This window comes from Cucurbita moschata, unplaced genomic scaffold (assembly GCF_002738365.1).
Source record: "Cucurbita moschata cultivar Rifu unplaced genomic scaffold, Cmos_1.0 Cmo_Scf00032, whole genome shotgun sequence".
Taxonomy (NCBI): domain Eukaryota; kingdom Viridiplantae; phylum Streptophyta; class Magnoliopsida; order Cucurbitales; family Cucurbitaceae; genus Cucurbita; species Cucurbita moschata.
This window is the reverse complement of record NW_019268548.1, coordinates 173,903-190,651: the sequence shown is the minus strand read 5'-3', so window position 1 is coordinate 190,651 and position 16,749 is coordinate 173,903. Positions and strand designations below refer to the sequence as shown.

At 38.6% G+C, this 16,749-nt stretch overlaps 5 protein-coding genes across 9 annotated transcripts in view; 1 reads left to right on the top strand and 4 right to left on the bottom strand.

Annotated features, from left to right (window-relative positions):
* LOC111429700 (membrane-anchored ubiquitin-fold protein 3-like) overlaps positions 1 to 1,604 on the bottom strand; it is a 5,269-nt gene extending 3,665 nt beyond the window's left edge. For 2 of the 4 annotated variants that reach the window (XM_023065643.1, XM_023065642.1), the window contains exons 1-3: positions 1,502 to 1,602; positions 1,172 to 1,402; positions 536 to 706 (exon numbers count right to left, since the gene is read on the bottom strand). In XM_023065643.1, the coding sequence (XP_022921411.1) occupies positions 536 to 706; positions 1,172 to 1,301 (301 nt within the window). In that variant the 5' untranslated portion in view covers positions 1,302 to 1,402; positions 1,502 to 1,602. Of the gene's footprint in view, positions 1 to 535; positions 707 to 1,171; positions 1,403 to 1,501 lie in introns of all 4 variants that reach the window. The other 2 variants (XM_023065645.1, XM_023065644.1) reach the window with 2 other exon arrangements.
* Positions 1,605 to 1,709: 105 nt separating this feature from the next.
* Positions 1,710 to 5,963, top strand: LOC111429699 (RNA pseudouridine synthase 7-like). Its single transcript, XM_023065641.1, has 12 exons — positions 1,710 to 1,986; positions 2,069 to 2,112; positions 2,197 to 2,274; positions 2,453 to 2,553; positions 2,747 to 2,834; positions 3,016 to 3,094; positions 3,237 to 3,319; positions 3,875 to 3,940; positions 4,409 to 4,465; positions 5,265 to 5,372; positions 5,517 to 5,755; positions 5,857 to 5,963. Exons 1-12 carry the CDS (start codon positions 1,857 to 1,859, stop codon positions 5,957 to 5,959), a joined length of 1,176 nt encoding a protein of 391 aa, XP_022921409.1. The 5' UTR covers positions 1,710 to 1,856; the 3' UTR covers positions 5,960 to 5,963.
* A 2,634-nt stretch (positions 5,964 to 8,597) lies between these two features.
* On the bottom strand, positions 8,598 to 10,242 carry LOC111464978 (bidirectional sugar transporter SWEET10-like). Its single transcript, XM_023109264.1, has 6 exons — positions 10,131 to 10,242; positions 10,001 to 10,037; positions 9,688 to 9,898; positions 9,400 to 9,561; positions 9,211 to 9,330; positions 8,598 to 9,136 (listed from the first exon to the last, which is right to left on the bottom strand). Exons 1-6 carry the CDS (start codon positions 10,174 to 10,176, stop codon positions 8,852 to 8,854), a joined length of 861 nt encoding a protein of 286 aa, XP_022965032.1. The 5' UTR covers positions 10,177 to 10,242; the 3' UTR covers positions 8,598 to 8,851.
* A 1,711-nt stretch (positions 10,243 to 11,953) lies between these two features.
* On the bottom strand, positions 11,954 to 13,876 carry LOC111429711 (bidirectional sugar transporter SWEET12-like). Its single transcript, XM_023065659.1, has 6 exons — positions 13,441 to 13,876; positions 13,303 to 13,339; positions 13,007 to 13,217; positions 12,746 to 12,907; positions 12,545 to 12,664; positions 11,954 to 12,449 (listed from the first exon to the last, which is right to left on the bottom strand). Exons 1-6 carry the CDS (start codon positions 13,493 to 13,495, stop codon positions 12,153 to 12,155), a joined length of 882 nt encoding a protein of 293 aa, XP_022921427.1. The 5' UTR covers positions 13,496 to 13,876; the 3' UTR covers positions 11,954 to 12,152.
* An 86-nt stretch (positions 13,877 to 13,962) lies between these two features.
* On the bottom strand, positions 13,963 to 16,595 carry LOC111429714 (mitochondrial import inner membrane translocase subunit TIM8). 2 transcript variants are annotated; one of them, XR_002708212.1, is made up of 3 exons: positions 16,410 to 16,595; positions 15,174 to 15,432; positions 13,963 to 14,036 (listed from the first exon to the last, which is right to left on the bottom strand). XR_002708212.1 is itself a non-coding variant. In XM_023065664.1 (2 exons), the coding sequence occupies exons 1-2, from the start codon at positions 16,455 to 16,457 to the stop codon at positions 15,247 to 15,249; spliced, it is 234 nt and encodes a 77-aa protein (XP_022921432.1). In that variant the 5' UTR covers positions 16,458 to 16,595; the 3' UTR covers positions 15,015 to 15,246. The 2 variants fall into 2 exon arrangements, 1 of the variants encoding a protein (XP_022921432.1); XM_023065664.1 differs by lacking the exon at positions 13,963 to 14,036 and having other exon boundaries at positions 15,015 to 15,432.
* Positions 16,596 to 16,749: the final 154 nt, after the last annotated feature.

Below are 16,749 nucleotides of genomic sequence, written 5' to 3'. Positions count from 1 at the left end.
AAAAAAAAAAAAAAAAAAAAAAAAAAAAAAAAAAAAAAAAAAAAAAAAAAAAAAAAAAAAAAAACAGGATAAAATCTGGAGAAGAAATAAATGAAGAAAGAAGGTTCTCTAAGAGGCTCATGATATAACTCAGGGGACTGCATGCTAAGATTCGGCTTTCTCGTTAGCACAGTTCAAGTTACAACTCAAAAGTACTAGTCAAAACTCATTGAAAGCAGAATAAGGATTTTGAAATTGTTATATCCCACTAACTCCAGTAAGTGTAACAAAATGGTTGTTAAGAATTAGAATCAGATGAGTATTCTCCTAAGTTCAAGCCAAAAAACCAACAATTTGATGACTGTATCAGTTGAGAATGCGATTCCAACTCCTAAGACCACAATTATATAGACTTGTCGTATAAATCCAGAGTACGTGAAAAACTATGGGGCATTGGAGAAAGGGGGAAAGAAAACAATATTGAAGTTGAATTGTAAAGGGAACAATCAATGACCAAGAAAACTATATTTATAGATAAAACCTCAAAGGAAATCACCTGTCTTAGCTTTCGCTAGGGATGGCTGTACAACAACATGCATTATGGTGACTCCTCCCGTGGACTCACCAAAAGGTAATTTACACTGACCAACAGTCTTGTTATTTTCCAAAATTTTTCCAGAACTTATCAGTTTTACTTCACTGGCTGCCTTCGGAATGATTGTTTTGCCTAAAAACGAAAAAAAAAAAAAGAAAAATCATCCCAAAAGGGAAAAAATAAAATCAATATGAAAACAAAAGCAGAGAAAAGAAAAATGATAATTCGTCCAGTGAACGAAGACAATTCTTAAGAAACCAAAAATACAAGCATGAGTTCCTAACAGTAAAACGGCACACAACAAAAGATTCAATGTGCGTCCTCCGAATGACCGCGTAAATCAAGAATAACAAAACGATGTATAAAAAAGAAGGATTGCCAAGAATAAAATACTTAGTCCTAAAAATAGCTCTCTTAAGCTAGTAGACTATAGTATTAAAAAAGAAGGATTGACCAACTATAGAACATGCAATATTAACGCCCGAAATTCACATACGCGTTTGCAGGAGAAAAGCATATAAAAAAAAAAATGCCGATTGCAAATTGTGTACTCATAGCTGAAAAGATTAGGGTGAAGCTGAAGAGTAAATTTCGAACCTTTGGGCCAATCGGACACTATTCTCTGCTTGAGCACATCTATTGTCGATGCGGACGAGTATCGAAAGGGTCCAATATCAGAACCATCGTAGAGCCTGAACTTAATGTCAATAAAATCGTCCTCCGGCATCTGAGTTGAGTATCCTCAAATCAGGTACAAGTGTTGGATACCGACCTTGAATTGATCGGATGCCCTAGAAGGAATTGAAAGCAATTCCAACAGCAACGAAGCTGGAGCAATTACAAGTGCGAACACCATGAAAGATCCGAAAAGGAGAGTAATTGTGGATAAAGTGAAGAAAAAACGAGAATTAAGATTAGAGAAGAGACCTTGTGAAGGCGTCGATCAGGCCAAGGCAGTTTTTCCTCCCGGCTGCAGGCTTTTTGGGAAGAAGAATATTAATCCAATGTGTATATTTCTTTCTCAAATTATGAATTTATAAATATTATTGAAGTTGTTGAAGTGAGGAAGAAGCCAAACTAAGCGCCCGCGAAGGCACAACTCCAAGCCAGACCGATTCTAAAATCGACGCGGTCTTGACTTTATGTCACGTCAGTTACCTGTGCTTATCTCGGCTCGGTTCGGTTCGGTTCGGTTCGAAACTTGCATGACGTCGCAGGGTTCAGCATCCATACGCTGTCGTTTCATCGTCTATCCTCTCCTCTCTTCGGTCTGACTGTGAGTATGGCTTCCGTAGCACAGCTGAATAATGACGAGCAAGAGGAGAAGGAAGAAGAAAGCATGGGAGTGGGAGAGATCGTATGGCAAACCCCTGCCAACCCCCCACAACGAAGCGATTATATATTTCACAATGGTACAGACTAGATGCCCGCTTCTGTTGGCCTTTCTTTTCGTTTTACATTCCATTTTTGTTTTAATCAGAGTTCTTTGATTAGGGAGGCGGCACGTTAGACCTTACTACTTCGAGTTCATTGCTCATGTAAGACCTTAAACTTTCAGAAATGTTCGACTATTGAATCTAATTTCAAACTCTTGATTGGAAGTTCATAGCTGCAAATTGCAGGTTAAGAATCGATGGGCCGGCAAAACCATCGTCGACTTGTTTGCTGAAGAGTTCAAAGGCCGACCTTACGAGTATTTTGTATGCTTTTTCCTTTCCGTTTTTCCTCTATGATGTGGTCATTTAGTTTCAGCTTTTGTCAGTTATTGTTTTGTTGATATCAAAATATGGAGTTCTAATATGCACTGAATATGATTCTCATGCCCTCATACATTTTTCCTTGTTTTCATGCCTTACTGCTTGGAACTTTATTTCTTAGGTTGATGCAGTCAAATGTGGTCGCATACAAGTGGATGGGGAGATGGTGCCTGTATCATATATAGTTAAATCATCTCAAAAGATAAGTCATTTCCTGCATAGGTATGTGTTCTACACGTTGTAATTTCTGGTAGGATCTTTAAGGCTTATGGTTCCCGATTGGTACAATTACGTCCAACTCCGTGAGTAGCCTGGATGTGATTCTTTTGAATATACATTTGTGTCGAATTCATTTTTATGTCAAAGCTGCACTATAAAGTTATCAAACTTGTAATAGATTTTCTACGGGCTGTAGGCATGAACCCCCGGTAATGGCTTGGGACGTGAAAATTCTCAAAGAAGAAGCAGAAGTGCTGACAGTTTGCAAGCCTGCATCTGTTCCGGTGAGTCAGATTGATAGTATGAACTTCGTATAATGCCGTTAGTTATGCAAGTTGTGCAATACATTTCTGTAAACATTTGAGTCTTAGTGAACGGATTCCTCGTCTGTTGTTTGTTTTTCTTCTAAGTTGATTTTACCCTTACTTTAGGTTCCTCTAACTAGCAAGCTCTAATGTAATATAGGTTCATCCATGTGGTCAATATAGGAAGAACACAGTTTTCGGTATACTTCAGGCAGAGCACGGTTTGGCACCTCTATTTCGTATCCAACTTCCATGTCCTTCTAGAAGCTATTGTTCTCTTATTTAGTTCTGTTATATTGATAATGGAGAAAACACTTTTAACATACTCTATCCACTGGCTTGAAGAGCAATCCTCTTCTTCCCTTGACATGACCATGTTAGCTATACATCGACTAGACCGTCTTGTCTCTGGACTTCTTATCCTTTCTAGAAACGCATCCAAAGCTGACCTTTTCAGACAACAGGTATGCCTTGTACTTAAGATTTTTCATTTAGTTATATCGTAAATGACTGGGAGATACATTTTCATGGAATTTTTATGAGGTGCATTCTTCTCAAACATTTTATTCGAGCATGCACTCTCACTACTATGTTGTTGCACATTGTTTATAACTGCTTCAGATCGTTGCAATTGGACAAAAATTAGAAGGAAAATTAACTTTAGCACAGATGAATTAGTTAAGGAATTATAACTTCAACAAAAAAATCACAAGTTCAAATTCCCACCTCGGCTCTTGGACTTTCGAGGGAAACTAAATTGTAGTTGATATGATGATTGAATGTAAAAATTTATTAGAGAGAATTTGAAATAAACATAGTTACAATTATAAATCTACTTGAATAAGAAATTTTAAGATAACAATGTCCATTTGCACAACAAGTTTTTCCCAGTAATAATCTTGCGCTGTTTCACTGTGAATAGTTAAATTCAATTTGTCATTGCTTTCTCCTCCTCTTCTGCCCATGCACAAACTAGGAACTGAAGAAACTTATATAATAGGAATGTATGCATACTGCAGATTGAGTCTGGGCTGGTGAAGAAACAGTATCTTGCGAAGGTAGTGGGTGTATTTCCAGAAGAAGAGGTATTTCTTCTTCTGTCTTAAATTATTTATCAAATTGTTCCTTCGAATGCAACTAAACGTAAGGGTTACTTTTAGATTCTTCTTGTAACAATCTAAAAGGATCCTTTTGATAAAGGGTAATTTAGAATATTGACAATGTTGAGTCTAGCTTCCAGAAGGGACCCGTGGTTGTCTTGTCCTGACTTGCTAGCTATAGGCGTGTGCATGAATGTCTGCTTGTGGCTTGTGCTTCTTATAGACATGTGGGGCTGTTAGTACAGAATGAGATGAATTACTCGGTTGTTTTTTACACTAAAGGGAAATAAATTTGTTTCAAAATCTTCTTCACTTTCAAGGATAATACCAATCTGGAGCACTGTGGTTTTTTTTTTTTTAATGTTTAGTGAAGTCACCTCATAATGTTGCTCTTCTATTTCTATTAGGCATCTCTCTGATTATCTGCTTCATTTTACCTGGACTTAATTTCAGCAAGTGGTTGATGTTAACATAAATTACAATGCTCGAGAGGGAAAAAGCACAGCGGAGGTGAGGCTTTATTTTCTTCCTTTGTCCATGTGAACTTCAGTTACTTAATAAGAGGAAGTGGATGTTAAGGAAGGAATTTACTTTTCTGGCAACCGAATATAGTAGAAGAGTCAAAAAATTGTACTTGCAAGTTAAGCAATTGAACTTACATGTTTGTGTCTAATAGGTTCTAAAAACCTTTCAAAGTATATTATAGGTTCTTGAACTTGATCCCTAAATTTTCAATCTTGTGTTTGATAGGTGTGTAACATATTCAACTTTTTTCTAAAATTAACAAATTTGTTAGTATAAATAGAATTTTGTGTGTAATAGGACATTAAACTTTCAACTTTTTGTCCAATAGATTTGTAAATTTCTAAAAATGTAGAATAGGTTAATAACTTGTTAGACACAAAAATTGAAAATTTATGAACTTATTGGATACTTTTTGAAGTTTAGATACTTACTTTATGGACCTATTTAACAGTCTCTAAATGTTGGGCCTATTTGAACCAACTATGGACCGATCTTGTAATTTAGCCTTAGAATAAAGATGGGAATTTACTTTGTAGGGAATGGTTATGTTTTCATAAAATGAGTCTGCAAAAGCCCATTAACCATCAATTTACTCTCTCTGTCTCTCTCTGTCACTAAGGACGACTGTTTGCAATTCCATAACCATAGTATTAACATGGATAAAGTTTGTGGGAGATATGTTGCTCCGTTGTCTGGTAGTTTGGAGTCCTCTTGACCGGAAGCTTCTTGGTCTGAATTTAGTATGTCACTTGATATCGATACTACAGATAGTTGATTCTTGCAGGACACTCCAACAAAGGGGAAGGCTGCTCAAACAAAGTTTACCCGCATATGTTCCGATGGAGTCCATAGCATTGTTTTATGTGAACCAATCACTGGCCGAACTCATCAAGTAAAATTTAAATCTTGACTTGTTGAAAACATTTTGCATGAGACCCCCTCCCTCAATGACATTTCGTATGTTTAAGTGATCCATGTATACTCCCACTTCCTTTTGATGTTAATATCAGTGTCTTGTGGTATACCTGCAATGCAGATCCGTGTGCATTTGCAGTATACAGGGTATCCTATAGCCAACGATGTACTGTACCTTACAAAAGAAACTTCTGGTCGTTCCGTGCAAAAAACAGGTACAGATGGGGCTGCTGCAATATCAGCCTGTTCTCGGGCACGTGATATTCAAGAAGATTGTGTTAATGCACGCAATGAAAAATCAAATGAAGATTTTAGAATTGATCCCATGTGTACAAACTGTCCAAATTTGGGTCCAAAGGGGTGAGAAACTTTGATCCCATTGGAAGCTTTGCTGGTTTGTTTCCACTCGAAACGTAATAGGGTCCATGATTAACGCATTAAACGTGCTTCGTTTTGTGCAGATACGACCGGGAAGAAGAGGGCTTGTGGCTACATTGTGTTCAGTACTCCGGACCAGGTTGGATCTACGAATGCCCATATCCAGAATGGGCTTCACTTAAATAGCATTGTTTAAGCACTTGTTAGACACAAAACTTGAAGTTGGGGATGACCCAAATTTAAATGACTAAATCTGTGATTTCACCCAAATTGTGTAAATAAAATGTAAGTGAATAGAAGTCATGATTGTGCAAGTAGAATACGGTGAGAGAAAACACAATAGATCGGTGAGGAAATTTGTTGGTAAGGTAAAAGGGAGAAGGTAGGGAAAGAAGAGAGTGTTTGAAGAATAATTAGGGGAAAAGTGGGTGACGAGGGATTAAAACATAATTTATGTATTTTATTAATTGAGATAAAAAGCGTGTGGATATTATAGGTCTTTGCTGGGGGAATGCAGTGATGGTTGGATTGCATGTGCCCTAATTTGGAGGATAAGTGAGTGTCAGAATGTTTTATGGGACATCTCCTCTTCTATTGCTCTACAACTGTTCAAATGGATGACGTCATCCTCTCCTATATTATTTTCCAATTTTTTAAATTCCGCCTACACACAGCTGTACGTTTTCAGTACGACCTAACTGCCTACGTGGCACCACCATCCATCTGGAAATTGTTTTCTTTTTGTTTTCTAAATTCATAAAAATTAAGACCAGAAGAGGACAAGATGTCCTTGACAAATGGCTGCAATATGGAGAGAGAGGCTACGGAACATGTACTTAAATCTTTTCTTTCTCTGTTTCTTTCAACAAACATCAAATTTTTTAATCAAATTAATAATAATAAAGTGAAAGGGAGGGAGGATGTGGCGGCATTGGGCGGTGAGGCAAGTGGTCTGATTACCTGAAACTGGATGGACGGCGTGCAGCGGAGGTGGGCACAGGGACACCAAGTTTAAGCATCATTTGGAACGTTCGGCACACTCGGTGGCAGTGGATTTTTAAAGAACATGCGACAAGGCAAAGGCAAAGGCAACCCCAGCAGCATCTTGTTTCCAAATCCTAGTGTTCCGCAATCCGAGTCAGGCCACTACTTTTGTATCGTATGCTCAACACTCCATTGGGCATGTTTATTCGCATCTTTTCAAGATTCTGATTCCAAACCTATCATCATCATCATCAAACTACATCCGTACACCTAATAAATAAAGATTTTGAAACTGGAGTGGGCCGCGGGATTGAAAAGCCGAATCTTAGACCTTTTGCGGCCAACTTTATGATGAACAACAGACAGGAAATGGGTGTTCGCATTGCGATGAAAGTGAGTTTATTCTTAGATTATAAAGCGAAAAAGCAATGGGTATATTGAGAATTTGGGCTTAGAGTAGCTTTTGGTGAGGGCGGAGGGTCAAAGATTCGAAGCAGGTAGGTAGGTAATAGCAGCAGCTAGCGCAGCGGTGTGAAGTTTATAGTGTGTTGGAGAGTGGAGGGCTTATTAGATTCCCCACTATAACGCTGTTAGATTCCAAAACGCAGCAGTGTTAACGAACCCCCTTGCAGTTCCACCTGCACCCAACAAATGCTCTCTAAACTAAAACGAACCCCCTTGCACTTCCACCTGCACCCAACAAATGCTCTCTAAACTAAAACGAACCCCCTTGCACTTCCACCTGCACCCAACAAATGCTCTCTAAACTAAAGCTGCTGCTTAACCTTAAATTTTTCACCTCCCTGCCGTCTATCTCTGTAGTGCTTCCACTCTGGGTTACCTTTTCTTTAATCTCCACCACTTTGAGGTCCAAACTTTAGTTCTCTACGGCCTAATCACAGCTCTTCACCTTTCATAACATCAACCAACCATTTTTGTTACATGTTTTTGACTTCTTCATCCATAAATTCACTTTAATATTGTTTAATTACCACATCCTTCCAATTTCAATATATAATAAACTATAAATAAACTTATCCCAACTGTATTGCATTCAATTGTGATGATGAAAAAAGTAATTGACAAATTCAAGGATCTTAAATGTCACTTCTTAAACCAAACAAAAACCCACCGGGATTATAATATCATTTAAATCTAAATAATTACCCAATTTATACTCGTATATATATACCAAAAATTATTATTACAAATTATTTATTCATCTTCTTATAGTCTTGAACCACGTTAAAAAGCTTTTTAGGCCATATCTAAATTATAAAACTAGAAAATATGTTTTCTTTTAATCTTTAAATAAAGCTGAGCACATATGACCCTTAATTATAAGTTAATATCTATCTTGTATTATAGAAATTACTGTATCATAGGGTAATAATTAACCAATATTCTCATTATTAACACACAGTATTTATAACGGGTTTGTAGTGTATTTAGATTTTTGTTGGTTATTGTTGTTGAATACAGAAAGACGAGTATTTATTTGTTTAGGAATATGCGTGTAAGTTGTATGGAATTCAATGTTGGGCTGGTTTTAGATAACCGAATGATTTTATTGGGACAAAATAGATTATCAATCACGCTCACTCATATCTATATCTAGAAAGCTACAGATTGCACACATTGGGCCCTTGTATCATTGTTGACAAATCGATCGTGACGTATAAACTCAACTAACCAACGTGTTATCAATTCGATCAAAGGAACCAAAGTTTGAATATTTGTGTTGGTTTCCACGTAAAAGAAATAAATATGGAAAGATTAATATTTGTTGTCCGATATTAATAATTAATGGATCTTATGATAGAGAATGAAAGGAAATTATAAGAAAGGGAAGAATAAGAGGTTTGATTTGGAAACATGAAAAGTTAGAGATGATTACAGAGCGAGAGAGATAGATGAAAGAGAGAGGGTTTAAGCTCTCTCTTGTGGCCGGCTTGCGGCGGACGGGACAACAAAACCAATACTACTTACTATGCTACTAATTAGTTGATACACGAACCACCACCCTGATTTTAACTGACTGACTAACTAACTAATCATGATTAACAACAACAACACCAACAACAACACAATTGATCAGCTTGTTATTTCTTCCTTCTTCTTCTGAATGTTGTCCATCACGGCTTCCACCACAACGTCCACCACCTCCATGCTTGGCTGAAGAACCCCCACCGGGCTTAGCTCTGTGCACACCATCGTCCCAAGCTTCACCGCATCCATTATTTGCTCCGACAGTTGGTGAAGCTGCTGCGCCTTTGGCTGCTGCTCTTCTTTCACCGGGATGCCTTTCTTTGCGTTCTTGAATATCACGTACAGGATCATCTGGATTATGCCAAACACGAACCCCACCACGTTGGGAAGCTGCATGCACCGTCCAATTAGGATATGATTATTATTGTTGTTGTTGTTGATAGAATATTAATAATTGGTCTTACCGCAATGTAATAGTCCTTGAGAAGAAGGCCGTAAAAGAACCACATGACTGCGTTGAGAGTGAGAAAGAAGGAGAGAGCAAAAGGCATGTACTCCACGCTCTTGGTCTTGATCACTTTGCCCTGCATGCATCCAATTGTAAATAAGATGATGATAATCAATTAATAGGAAATTATTATTAATTATGTTACCATGATGAAAAGGGGTGCAGCGAAGACACTAAGGTTGAACACCAAGCATATCCACCCAAGAACCTTCAGACGCTTCTCTCCTTTGGCTAACAGCAGAGTCAAAGCCAGCATCACCCCGAACCCCAACACATTCAACACCACTACCAACTTCGCGGTTTGGAACTGCGGGATATATTTCATTCATTCATTCTTTAATTATTTATTTATTTCCAATTGCAAGAATAGTAATAATAATCATCATCATCATTATCATCATAAGAAGAAGAAGAAGAGGAATTAGTTAGTTACCCTCAATTTTGTGGGGGCGTAGAACATGAAGAGAAGGATGTAAAGGGTCTCAATTACACAGCCAAAGGAGTTGATGGTAATGAGGAAGGTTGCGTTGGTTTTGAGAAGGGCGTAGTAAATCCAAAGCATGGCGCTGAATAGTGCAACCACATAGGGTAAGGATTGGTATCCTTCCGCGGACTTCTTCTTGTATATCTTGTAAAAGGTTGGCCTGCGCCCAAAACATAGCATTATTAAGCATCATGGCTAATACACACAAGAAGGCAGGTGAGGGTGAGAGAGAGAGAGAGAGAGAGAGAGAGTTGGCGCTTACAGTGGAGCAAGGAAGACCATGAAGGAGATAATGTTGCCTGCAAAACAAGAACATGAAATTAGGACACGTTACATGCAAAGCATGCATGAAAGTTAAGTAAATGAGGAGGAGGGGAGGAGGAGGATGGTACCTAAAAGGCCAAAGACAAAAGCCAGAGTTTGGGGTGGGATGGCCATTGGAGCTGAATGGGGGAGTGCTATTGAGAGAAAGGAGAGAAGGAAGGGTGGGGTGTGAAAAGAATGGTGGGGAAGAGATAGGTTTTATAGTGAAGAGAAGGGGAGAGAGAGAGAGTCAAGTGGGTGAGAGTGTGGGTACACATGAGGTTAAATTAAGCTTTAATTTCCAGTTGGTTGGTTGAATACCGGAGATGGTATTAAGAGGCAGGGATTGGAGTATTAATAGGTGTGTATTCTATTAATGTGCACATTTGGGGTGCTCATCTTCAGCCCTAATACACACAACACTACATCTTTAGTTTGTTGTAAGTACCATGAAGGGTACATCCACAACCATGTTTTTGGTAGCTTTCTGATGTGTCACCCACCAAATGGATTTAAGGCCTCCGTTGGAAACTAAATCCCCTTCCCCCACCCTCCACCACCACCACCCTGGATATTACAATACAATACGATTCAAACTCAAAAATAATTGATTACAGCTAGGTAGCTACCCCATGAGCCACTCATCTGATCCACATCTTACATCTTTTTTTTTTGTTTCTAAATTAGAGTATCGCAAGTGGAGTTGTAGATGCATAAATATGAGAAAGTGTGGATTGAGCAAGCTAAGCATCTGGTGGTTTGAGCAGGCAGGGGGCAAGTGATGAGGCGTTGTGTGGTTTATTTGCATTGTGGAAAGATAAATTTGAAGATAACATAGAAATGAATGGGGAAATATTGGTAATAATGTGTATGGGGAGCACTAGCGGGGAGATGAGAGTCGGGGAGAAGCAAAGCCTAAGTAACAACAACTATTAATTTGGCGACAAAAACTAAGTAGCCACCACCACGCTCTGCTAATGCTGCCCCTGCCCCTGCCTCCCTCCCTTCTTTCTTCACTGCAACTCCTCATTCAACAAATAAATTAAATTAAAATAAATAAATTAAATGAATTAAAATTCCCACTTGCTCAACTTGCCCCCCCCCACCCCCTCGCATCTTCCTTTCATTCCCAGATTTACCCGGAGATTCTCTCCTCTCCCTCCCACGCTCTTTTGATGTGTAATCGCACTTCATGGTGCTCATCCCCATCACATTTCTAACCCAATCACACGGCGCAAAACCCATCTCCCTCCCCTCTTCCTCATCATCATCTATCTTCTTCTACAATATTCTTTCTTTCTCTTCTTTCTCTTCTTTCTCTGAAAGCGAGGATTACCAGAGATTAGGTGCCCAATTGCGGCAACCCCACAGAGTTGGCCCAATTCCATAAACAACACCACTGCCAAATTGCTTCCTTACGGAGTTTGGAACATCCCGGGGGGAATTCTAATTTCCCATTCCTTCACAACTAAACTACTCCCACTCTTATTGTCTCATTCAAAATAAAAACAAATAAATCATTTGCCCTTTCTTTAATTCTTTCCGCACATTCTATTTTACTCATTTTATTTTATTTTATTTTCGACCTTATTCTTCCTTACCCACCAGCCATTCAAAATATTTACTCCTTACTTTATTATTATGTAGGCCAACAATTGCGTCAACCTTAATCTAATCATTATTGTCTCCGACTATTATTTAGCCTTCCTTTCCATATTTTTGCACCTACAATAAGTCAACGGACAAGGACAACATACAATAAGTCAACGGACAAGGACAACGCCAGATCAGATCTTGTATTGAATTCATTTATTCCCTTGCATTATGCAATATGAATCAGCAATTATTACCCAACATATCTTAGTCTTATTATTTATTATAATGGAAAAAAGAAAAACAGTGGATATGTAAATTAAAAGAGAATGATGCATCGAAACAAAGTTAGATACATAAATTTTACATGGATATGGAAGCTCTCCCAAGGTTTACAAATACGTAAATTAAAGCTACTACTAATTAATTGTAACGACACAGGACAAGACATTATAATAGTACACAGCGCGGTGGGGAGGGAGAGATTCGGGAAGACGCGCAGCCAATGATGCATCGAATCAAGCCTCGCATCTGATCATGGGTGGGGCTTGTATGTTGTCCATGCAATATTTGTCATTGGAACATGCTAGTGCTGGCGGTGCATGCTCACCGTTGGATGCAGGAGCAGCCTCTTGACCCTCACCCTCTTTTTCATGCTCCTCGGGACTCTCTAAACTAGTAGTAGTCTTTGTTACAGTTTCAATATCCGCCTTGTGCTGCGGGAGCTTTACCTCAGAGCCCCCCCTGGGTTTCCTGTAAATGGCGTACAGAATCATCTGAGCCATCCCGAATGTGAATCCCAATGTGTTTGGAAGCTGTCAGGAGCAATATTAGTTGTTAATATCAACTTATTTTGTACACACACATATATATATATATGTATGTATGTGTCGTTATTTATTGATGTTACCGCAACGTAGAAATCCTTGAGGAGCAGGCCATAGCAGAGCCACATAACGGCGCTGAGTGTGAGGAAAAAGGAGAGGTTAAATGGCATGAACTCCACGCTCTTTGTGCGGATAACCCTCCTCTACAAAGCCATGCAACAATAACAATGAGTTGAGCAAATTAAACAATAAAAGAACAAGATGAGTTGGGGTCGTCCACCCACCATGATGCTGAGAGGAGCTGCAAAAACGCTGACGGACAGACCGCCACAAATGAAGCCAATCACTCGGGCTCGGTAGGGCCGCTTCACTAAGAATTGGGTGACTGCGAGAATCGAGCAAAACCCAACCACGTCCAACAGCAGAAAAAACCTGACTGTGAATGTCTGCAAGTGTGGAGAAATGAAACAGAGATTAGTTTGAGATGCATGAATGCATGCATGAAGAATATTAAGTGAATTAGCATAATATAAGTAAATATTGACCCGAGCCTTCTTGGGAGCATAGGTAATGTATAAAGCGATGTAAATGGTCTCAATGAAACAGCCCACAGAGTTGATAGTCATCAGAAAGAACTCGTCCGCATTCAGCGTAGAATAGTATATCAATAGCAGAGCGCTGAACAACGCCACCACGTACGGAATTGATTGAAATCCTTCCGTTGATTTCTTTCTACACACCCTTACAAATGTAGGCCTGCAACCACATCCAATAATATTCAATACACCCACTGTCACATCAATCCCACCCATAAATACTGCCTTCCTGGCTATATACTTACACTGGGGCCAGAAATACGATGAACGAGAAAATGTTGCCTGTGAAGTTCCAAGCCAAACAAAACAAGTACATAAATCATCAGCACAAACCAACGAAACAGACACAAGAATATGGATGTATATATGCGCATGGTTCGTACCTAGAAGACCAAACGCAAAAATCCAAGGGTTGTGGTTCATAAAACTAAGAGCCATTATATATATTAAGGAAAACCCAAGCGGGATGTTGAAGGAGCAAGATAAGAGAGGAAGAGGCAGAGGAGTTTTAAGTAATCTCTGTATGCAACCTCAAATCTTGCTGCAGATCAAATTGAGGAGGACTCATATTTATAGTGCTGCGAGCTTATAAAAATGTTACTCCTACATGTCATGTGTTATGTGGTTTTGCATGAACAATATCGAAACCAGGATTACTTTATGATCTTGATACATCAAAAGTGGCAAAACTGCACCTTTAATCTTGAAAATTACATTTTTATGATATCCTTACACTTGAAGTGGCCATCCTAGCCAAACCCCACTTCTCCTCCCCACCCCCAACTTTTTATGCATAGACTTGATCGCAACAAACGTTCGATGAGCCGTACAATTGGGGCCTGCATGCAGTGCAGAAGTTCTTATTTATTATTCAATGGAAAAGAGAAGGATGTTAATTGTTTTTATTTTTGTTGCAGCTATTGCGTTCTATCTTTGTAGCTTTTGGAGCTCACGCGTGATTCAAGGACTTCAAAGTCTCCTGCGTTGCAAGGTGTCACCATGTTAACTGATGAAAACTATATGAATCGAACCCGCACAAACAGAATAATAATAATAATATGAGCCAAAGTATTTGTTTTATGTGGGAACTTTCATTAAAGGAAGAAGAGATATTATAAGGTGAGGAAAGAGTTTGATTAGTGTTGGTTAGCAGGTAAGAGGGGCCTAATTCGTTGGACATACGACAGGTGTGTAGTTCGGAACGATTACACCTGAAAAGATAAGATTTAGTATTTGTTTTGTTTCGCTTTGGGATTGGAATTGGAATTTACAAAGACTGGCTTCCTTCATTAGCTGTTGCAGGATTATAATAATCCCCACTACTCTCACTCGATGCTCTTATAGTATAATATAAACATGTTCATCACCAGGTGATTTCGTTTGCAACTTTCTTTTTCGGAGAAGTCCAAAGGCAGGTAGCTATTCATCTTATTTTCTGCTATCATTCGTTGGTTCTCCATTTATTGGGTATTGGTATTATTACATATCTAAAACCTGATCAGACTCCTCCACTAACTAACATTGTTTGTTTACCCAATAGAAATGAAGCATAAGAGATAGTATATTTGAATTCCTACTTATACTTTGTAGTAATAATTAAATGTTGGTTTATGAACACAAAAAAGGGTAATATTCAGTTTCCGTGTGTGTTTAGACAACAGCCCAACATTTAGAATGTTATGCAGAACAGACTCCAAATAGCACAGATATGGTGTTGCGAGGATGTCCATACGCAATTCCTTTCACCTCTGCACATCTAAATGCTAATCTCTCTTTATTAACTTTATATTCATCTAAACCCCTTCCCTTTTTGGTTTTCATTATTAAAACCTCGTCGTGGGTTGGTCTGCTTCTACAAATCAAATTCCAGTCTGTCATTATCATAGCAATTGGAAGTTGATATAGTGGGGATTTGAGGTAGATTGGAACCAAAGTGGAAAGGCCAATGAAGGATGTCTTTTAAGGCAACCAAAATTATATGAACTTTCATTCTTTATAATTGAAAATTAATAATAAAACTACAACAGGCTACCCATTTCAATCCAGTACTTCTCTCTCATCAAATGTAAAATATTTCAACTTCAAAAAATGAACAATATTTCAAGAAGTTCGGAACCTTTTCCTTTCGGTTGGATTTGAACAATAGATCCACCAAGAAAATACACTCAAGCCTCCCGAGTTGAGATCCATTAACTGTTTTGGAATCGCTTCATAATGATGATGCTCATATCCATATAGCGTTGGGCACAGTTTGATAGACAGTTGGATTCACTAGAACTGAACTTACTCCCTGGCGTACCAGTGATACACTTGTCCCAACACACACTGGTAAGCTTAGCCACCATCTCAGCAACCATTGCTCTTTGCTTCTCTTCCTGTTCAACAAATTTACCAAATAATCTATTATTAGCATCGAATTTTGTGACGGCAACAAAATAGAAGTCAAACAACAAAGCATCCCACTATCTAAACTTTTGAGGGGGAGGGGGGAGGGTCATATCCAGGAATGAAAGACTCTGGAGGTTGACCAATTGAAGAGTAGGCAACACAGATTTAGCAGTCAACTGATTACCACCTATGGTTGGTTGACCAATGAGATTGAACAGCTTACATTAACTTAAATCATACTTGAAAAAGACACATAACAGTGACCTCAAGTTCAGACAAACTCAGATGTTTTAAGTGATATGAACCCATGGAATTCCATATCCTATAGTTACTTGCATGGCCGAAGAACTCGTTGAATACGCTTATCCAGAAAAATTTTCTTTCTTTTTTCAAGAAAAAGAACCACAAAAATCTCAAACCATGTATTGTTTCCACATTTGTATGATTAATATTCCAAACAGCAGTATAAGCAGCATCGAGTGGCACCTCTGAACTCTTCAGACCAAATTTCCGCCTAAAAGGCTCATCTTGAAGCGAAGTAAGAAGTAGGCTCTACAACCAACTCTTCAATTATCTTTTTTTTTTATATATATAAAATGTAATAACAATATGTTTCTCCTATACTCAGGTTGCGAAGAGATGGAAAGCACATTTAACTCATTTCAGAATTAGAGACAAACTAATAGGCTACTTTCAAGAAGTTATCTCTAGTGAGTAATGAGTTGTGACAACATCAAAGCATTTCTTAAGATATTCTAGGAACTAAACTGGAGATGCATACAAAGAAGATAAAAGGCAACCCAATAGCACATTGATGGTAAAGGAATTAAAACTCAGATTTTTCATTTTTTAGTTGGAAGACAAGAATCAGTCAACATTTAAGATTTGAAGTGTTTTTTTTTTTTGTTTTTTTTTTTTTTTAATATTCGATCCTGCACGAATCAGAGCCTAAAAGTGAACTCACATTGATAAAATTCATCAGCTCCGGGGAGTTGAGAGACGAGGAATCCATGGAAAGTTAGGGAGAAAGGTCGATGAGCACCAAACTATTGAGTCGCTAAAGCCCGCGAACCTCCCCAGCTGTGAGTGACTGCAAAACCCTAACGCCCCCGTCAGATTCAGGGCTTAGGGAAGACCCAAATGATGCGCTTATTGGGCCAGTTCATATTTTGAGAGTAATGGGCCTAATGTCGGCCTTCTTGAGTTGGGGTTGGCCACAGGGGAAGCCAATTGGGCTGTTGCAGAAAGAAACTGTATAGAGACATATGGGCTGGTTGTCCGGAGAGAGAGAGAGAGAGGGGGGG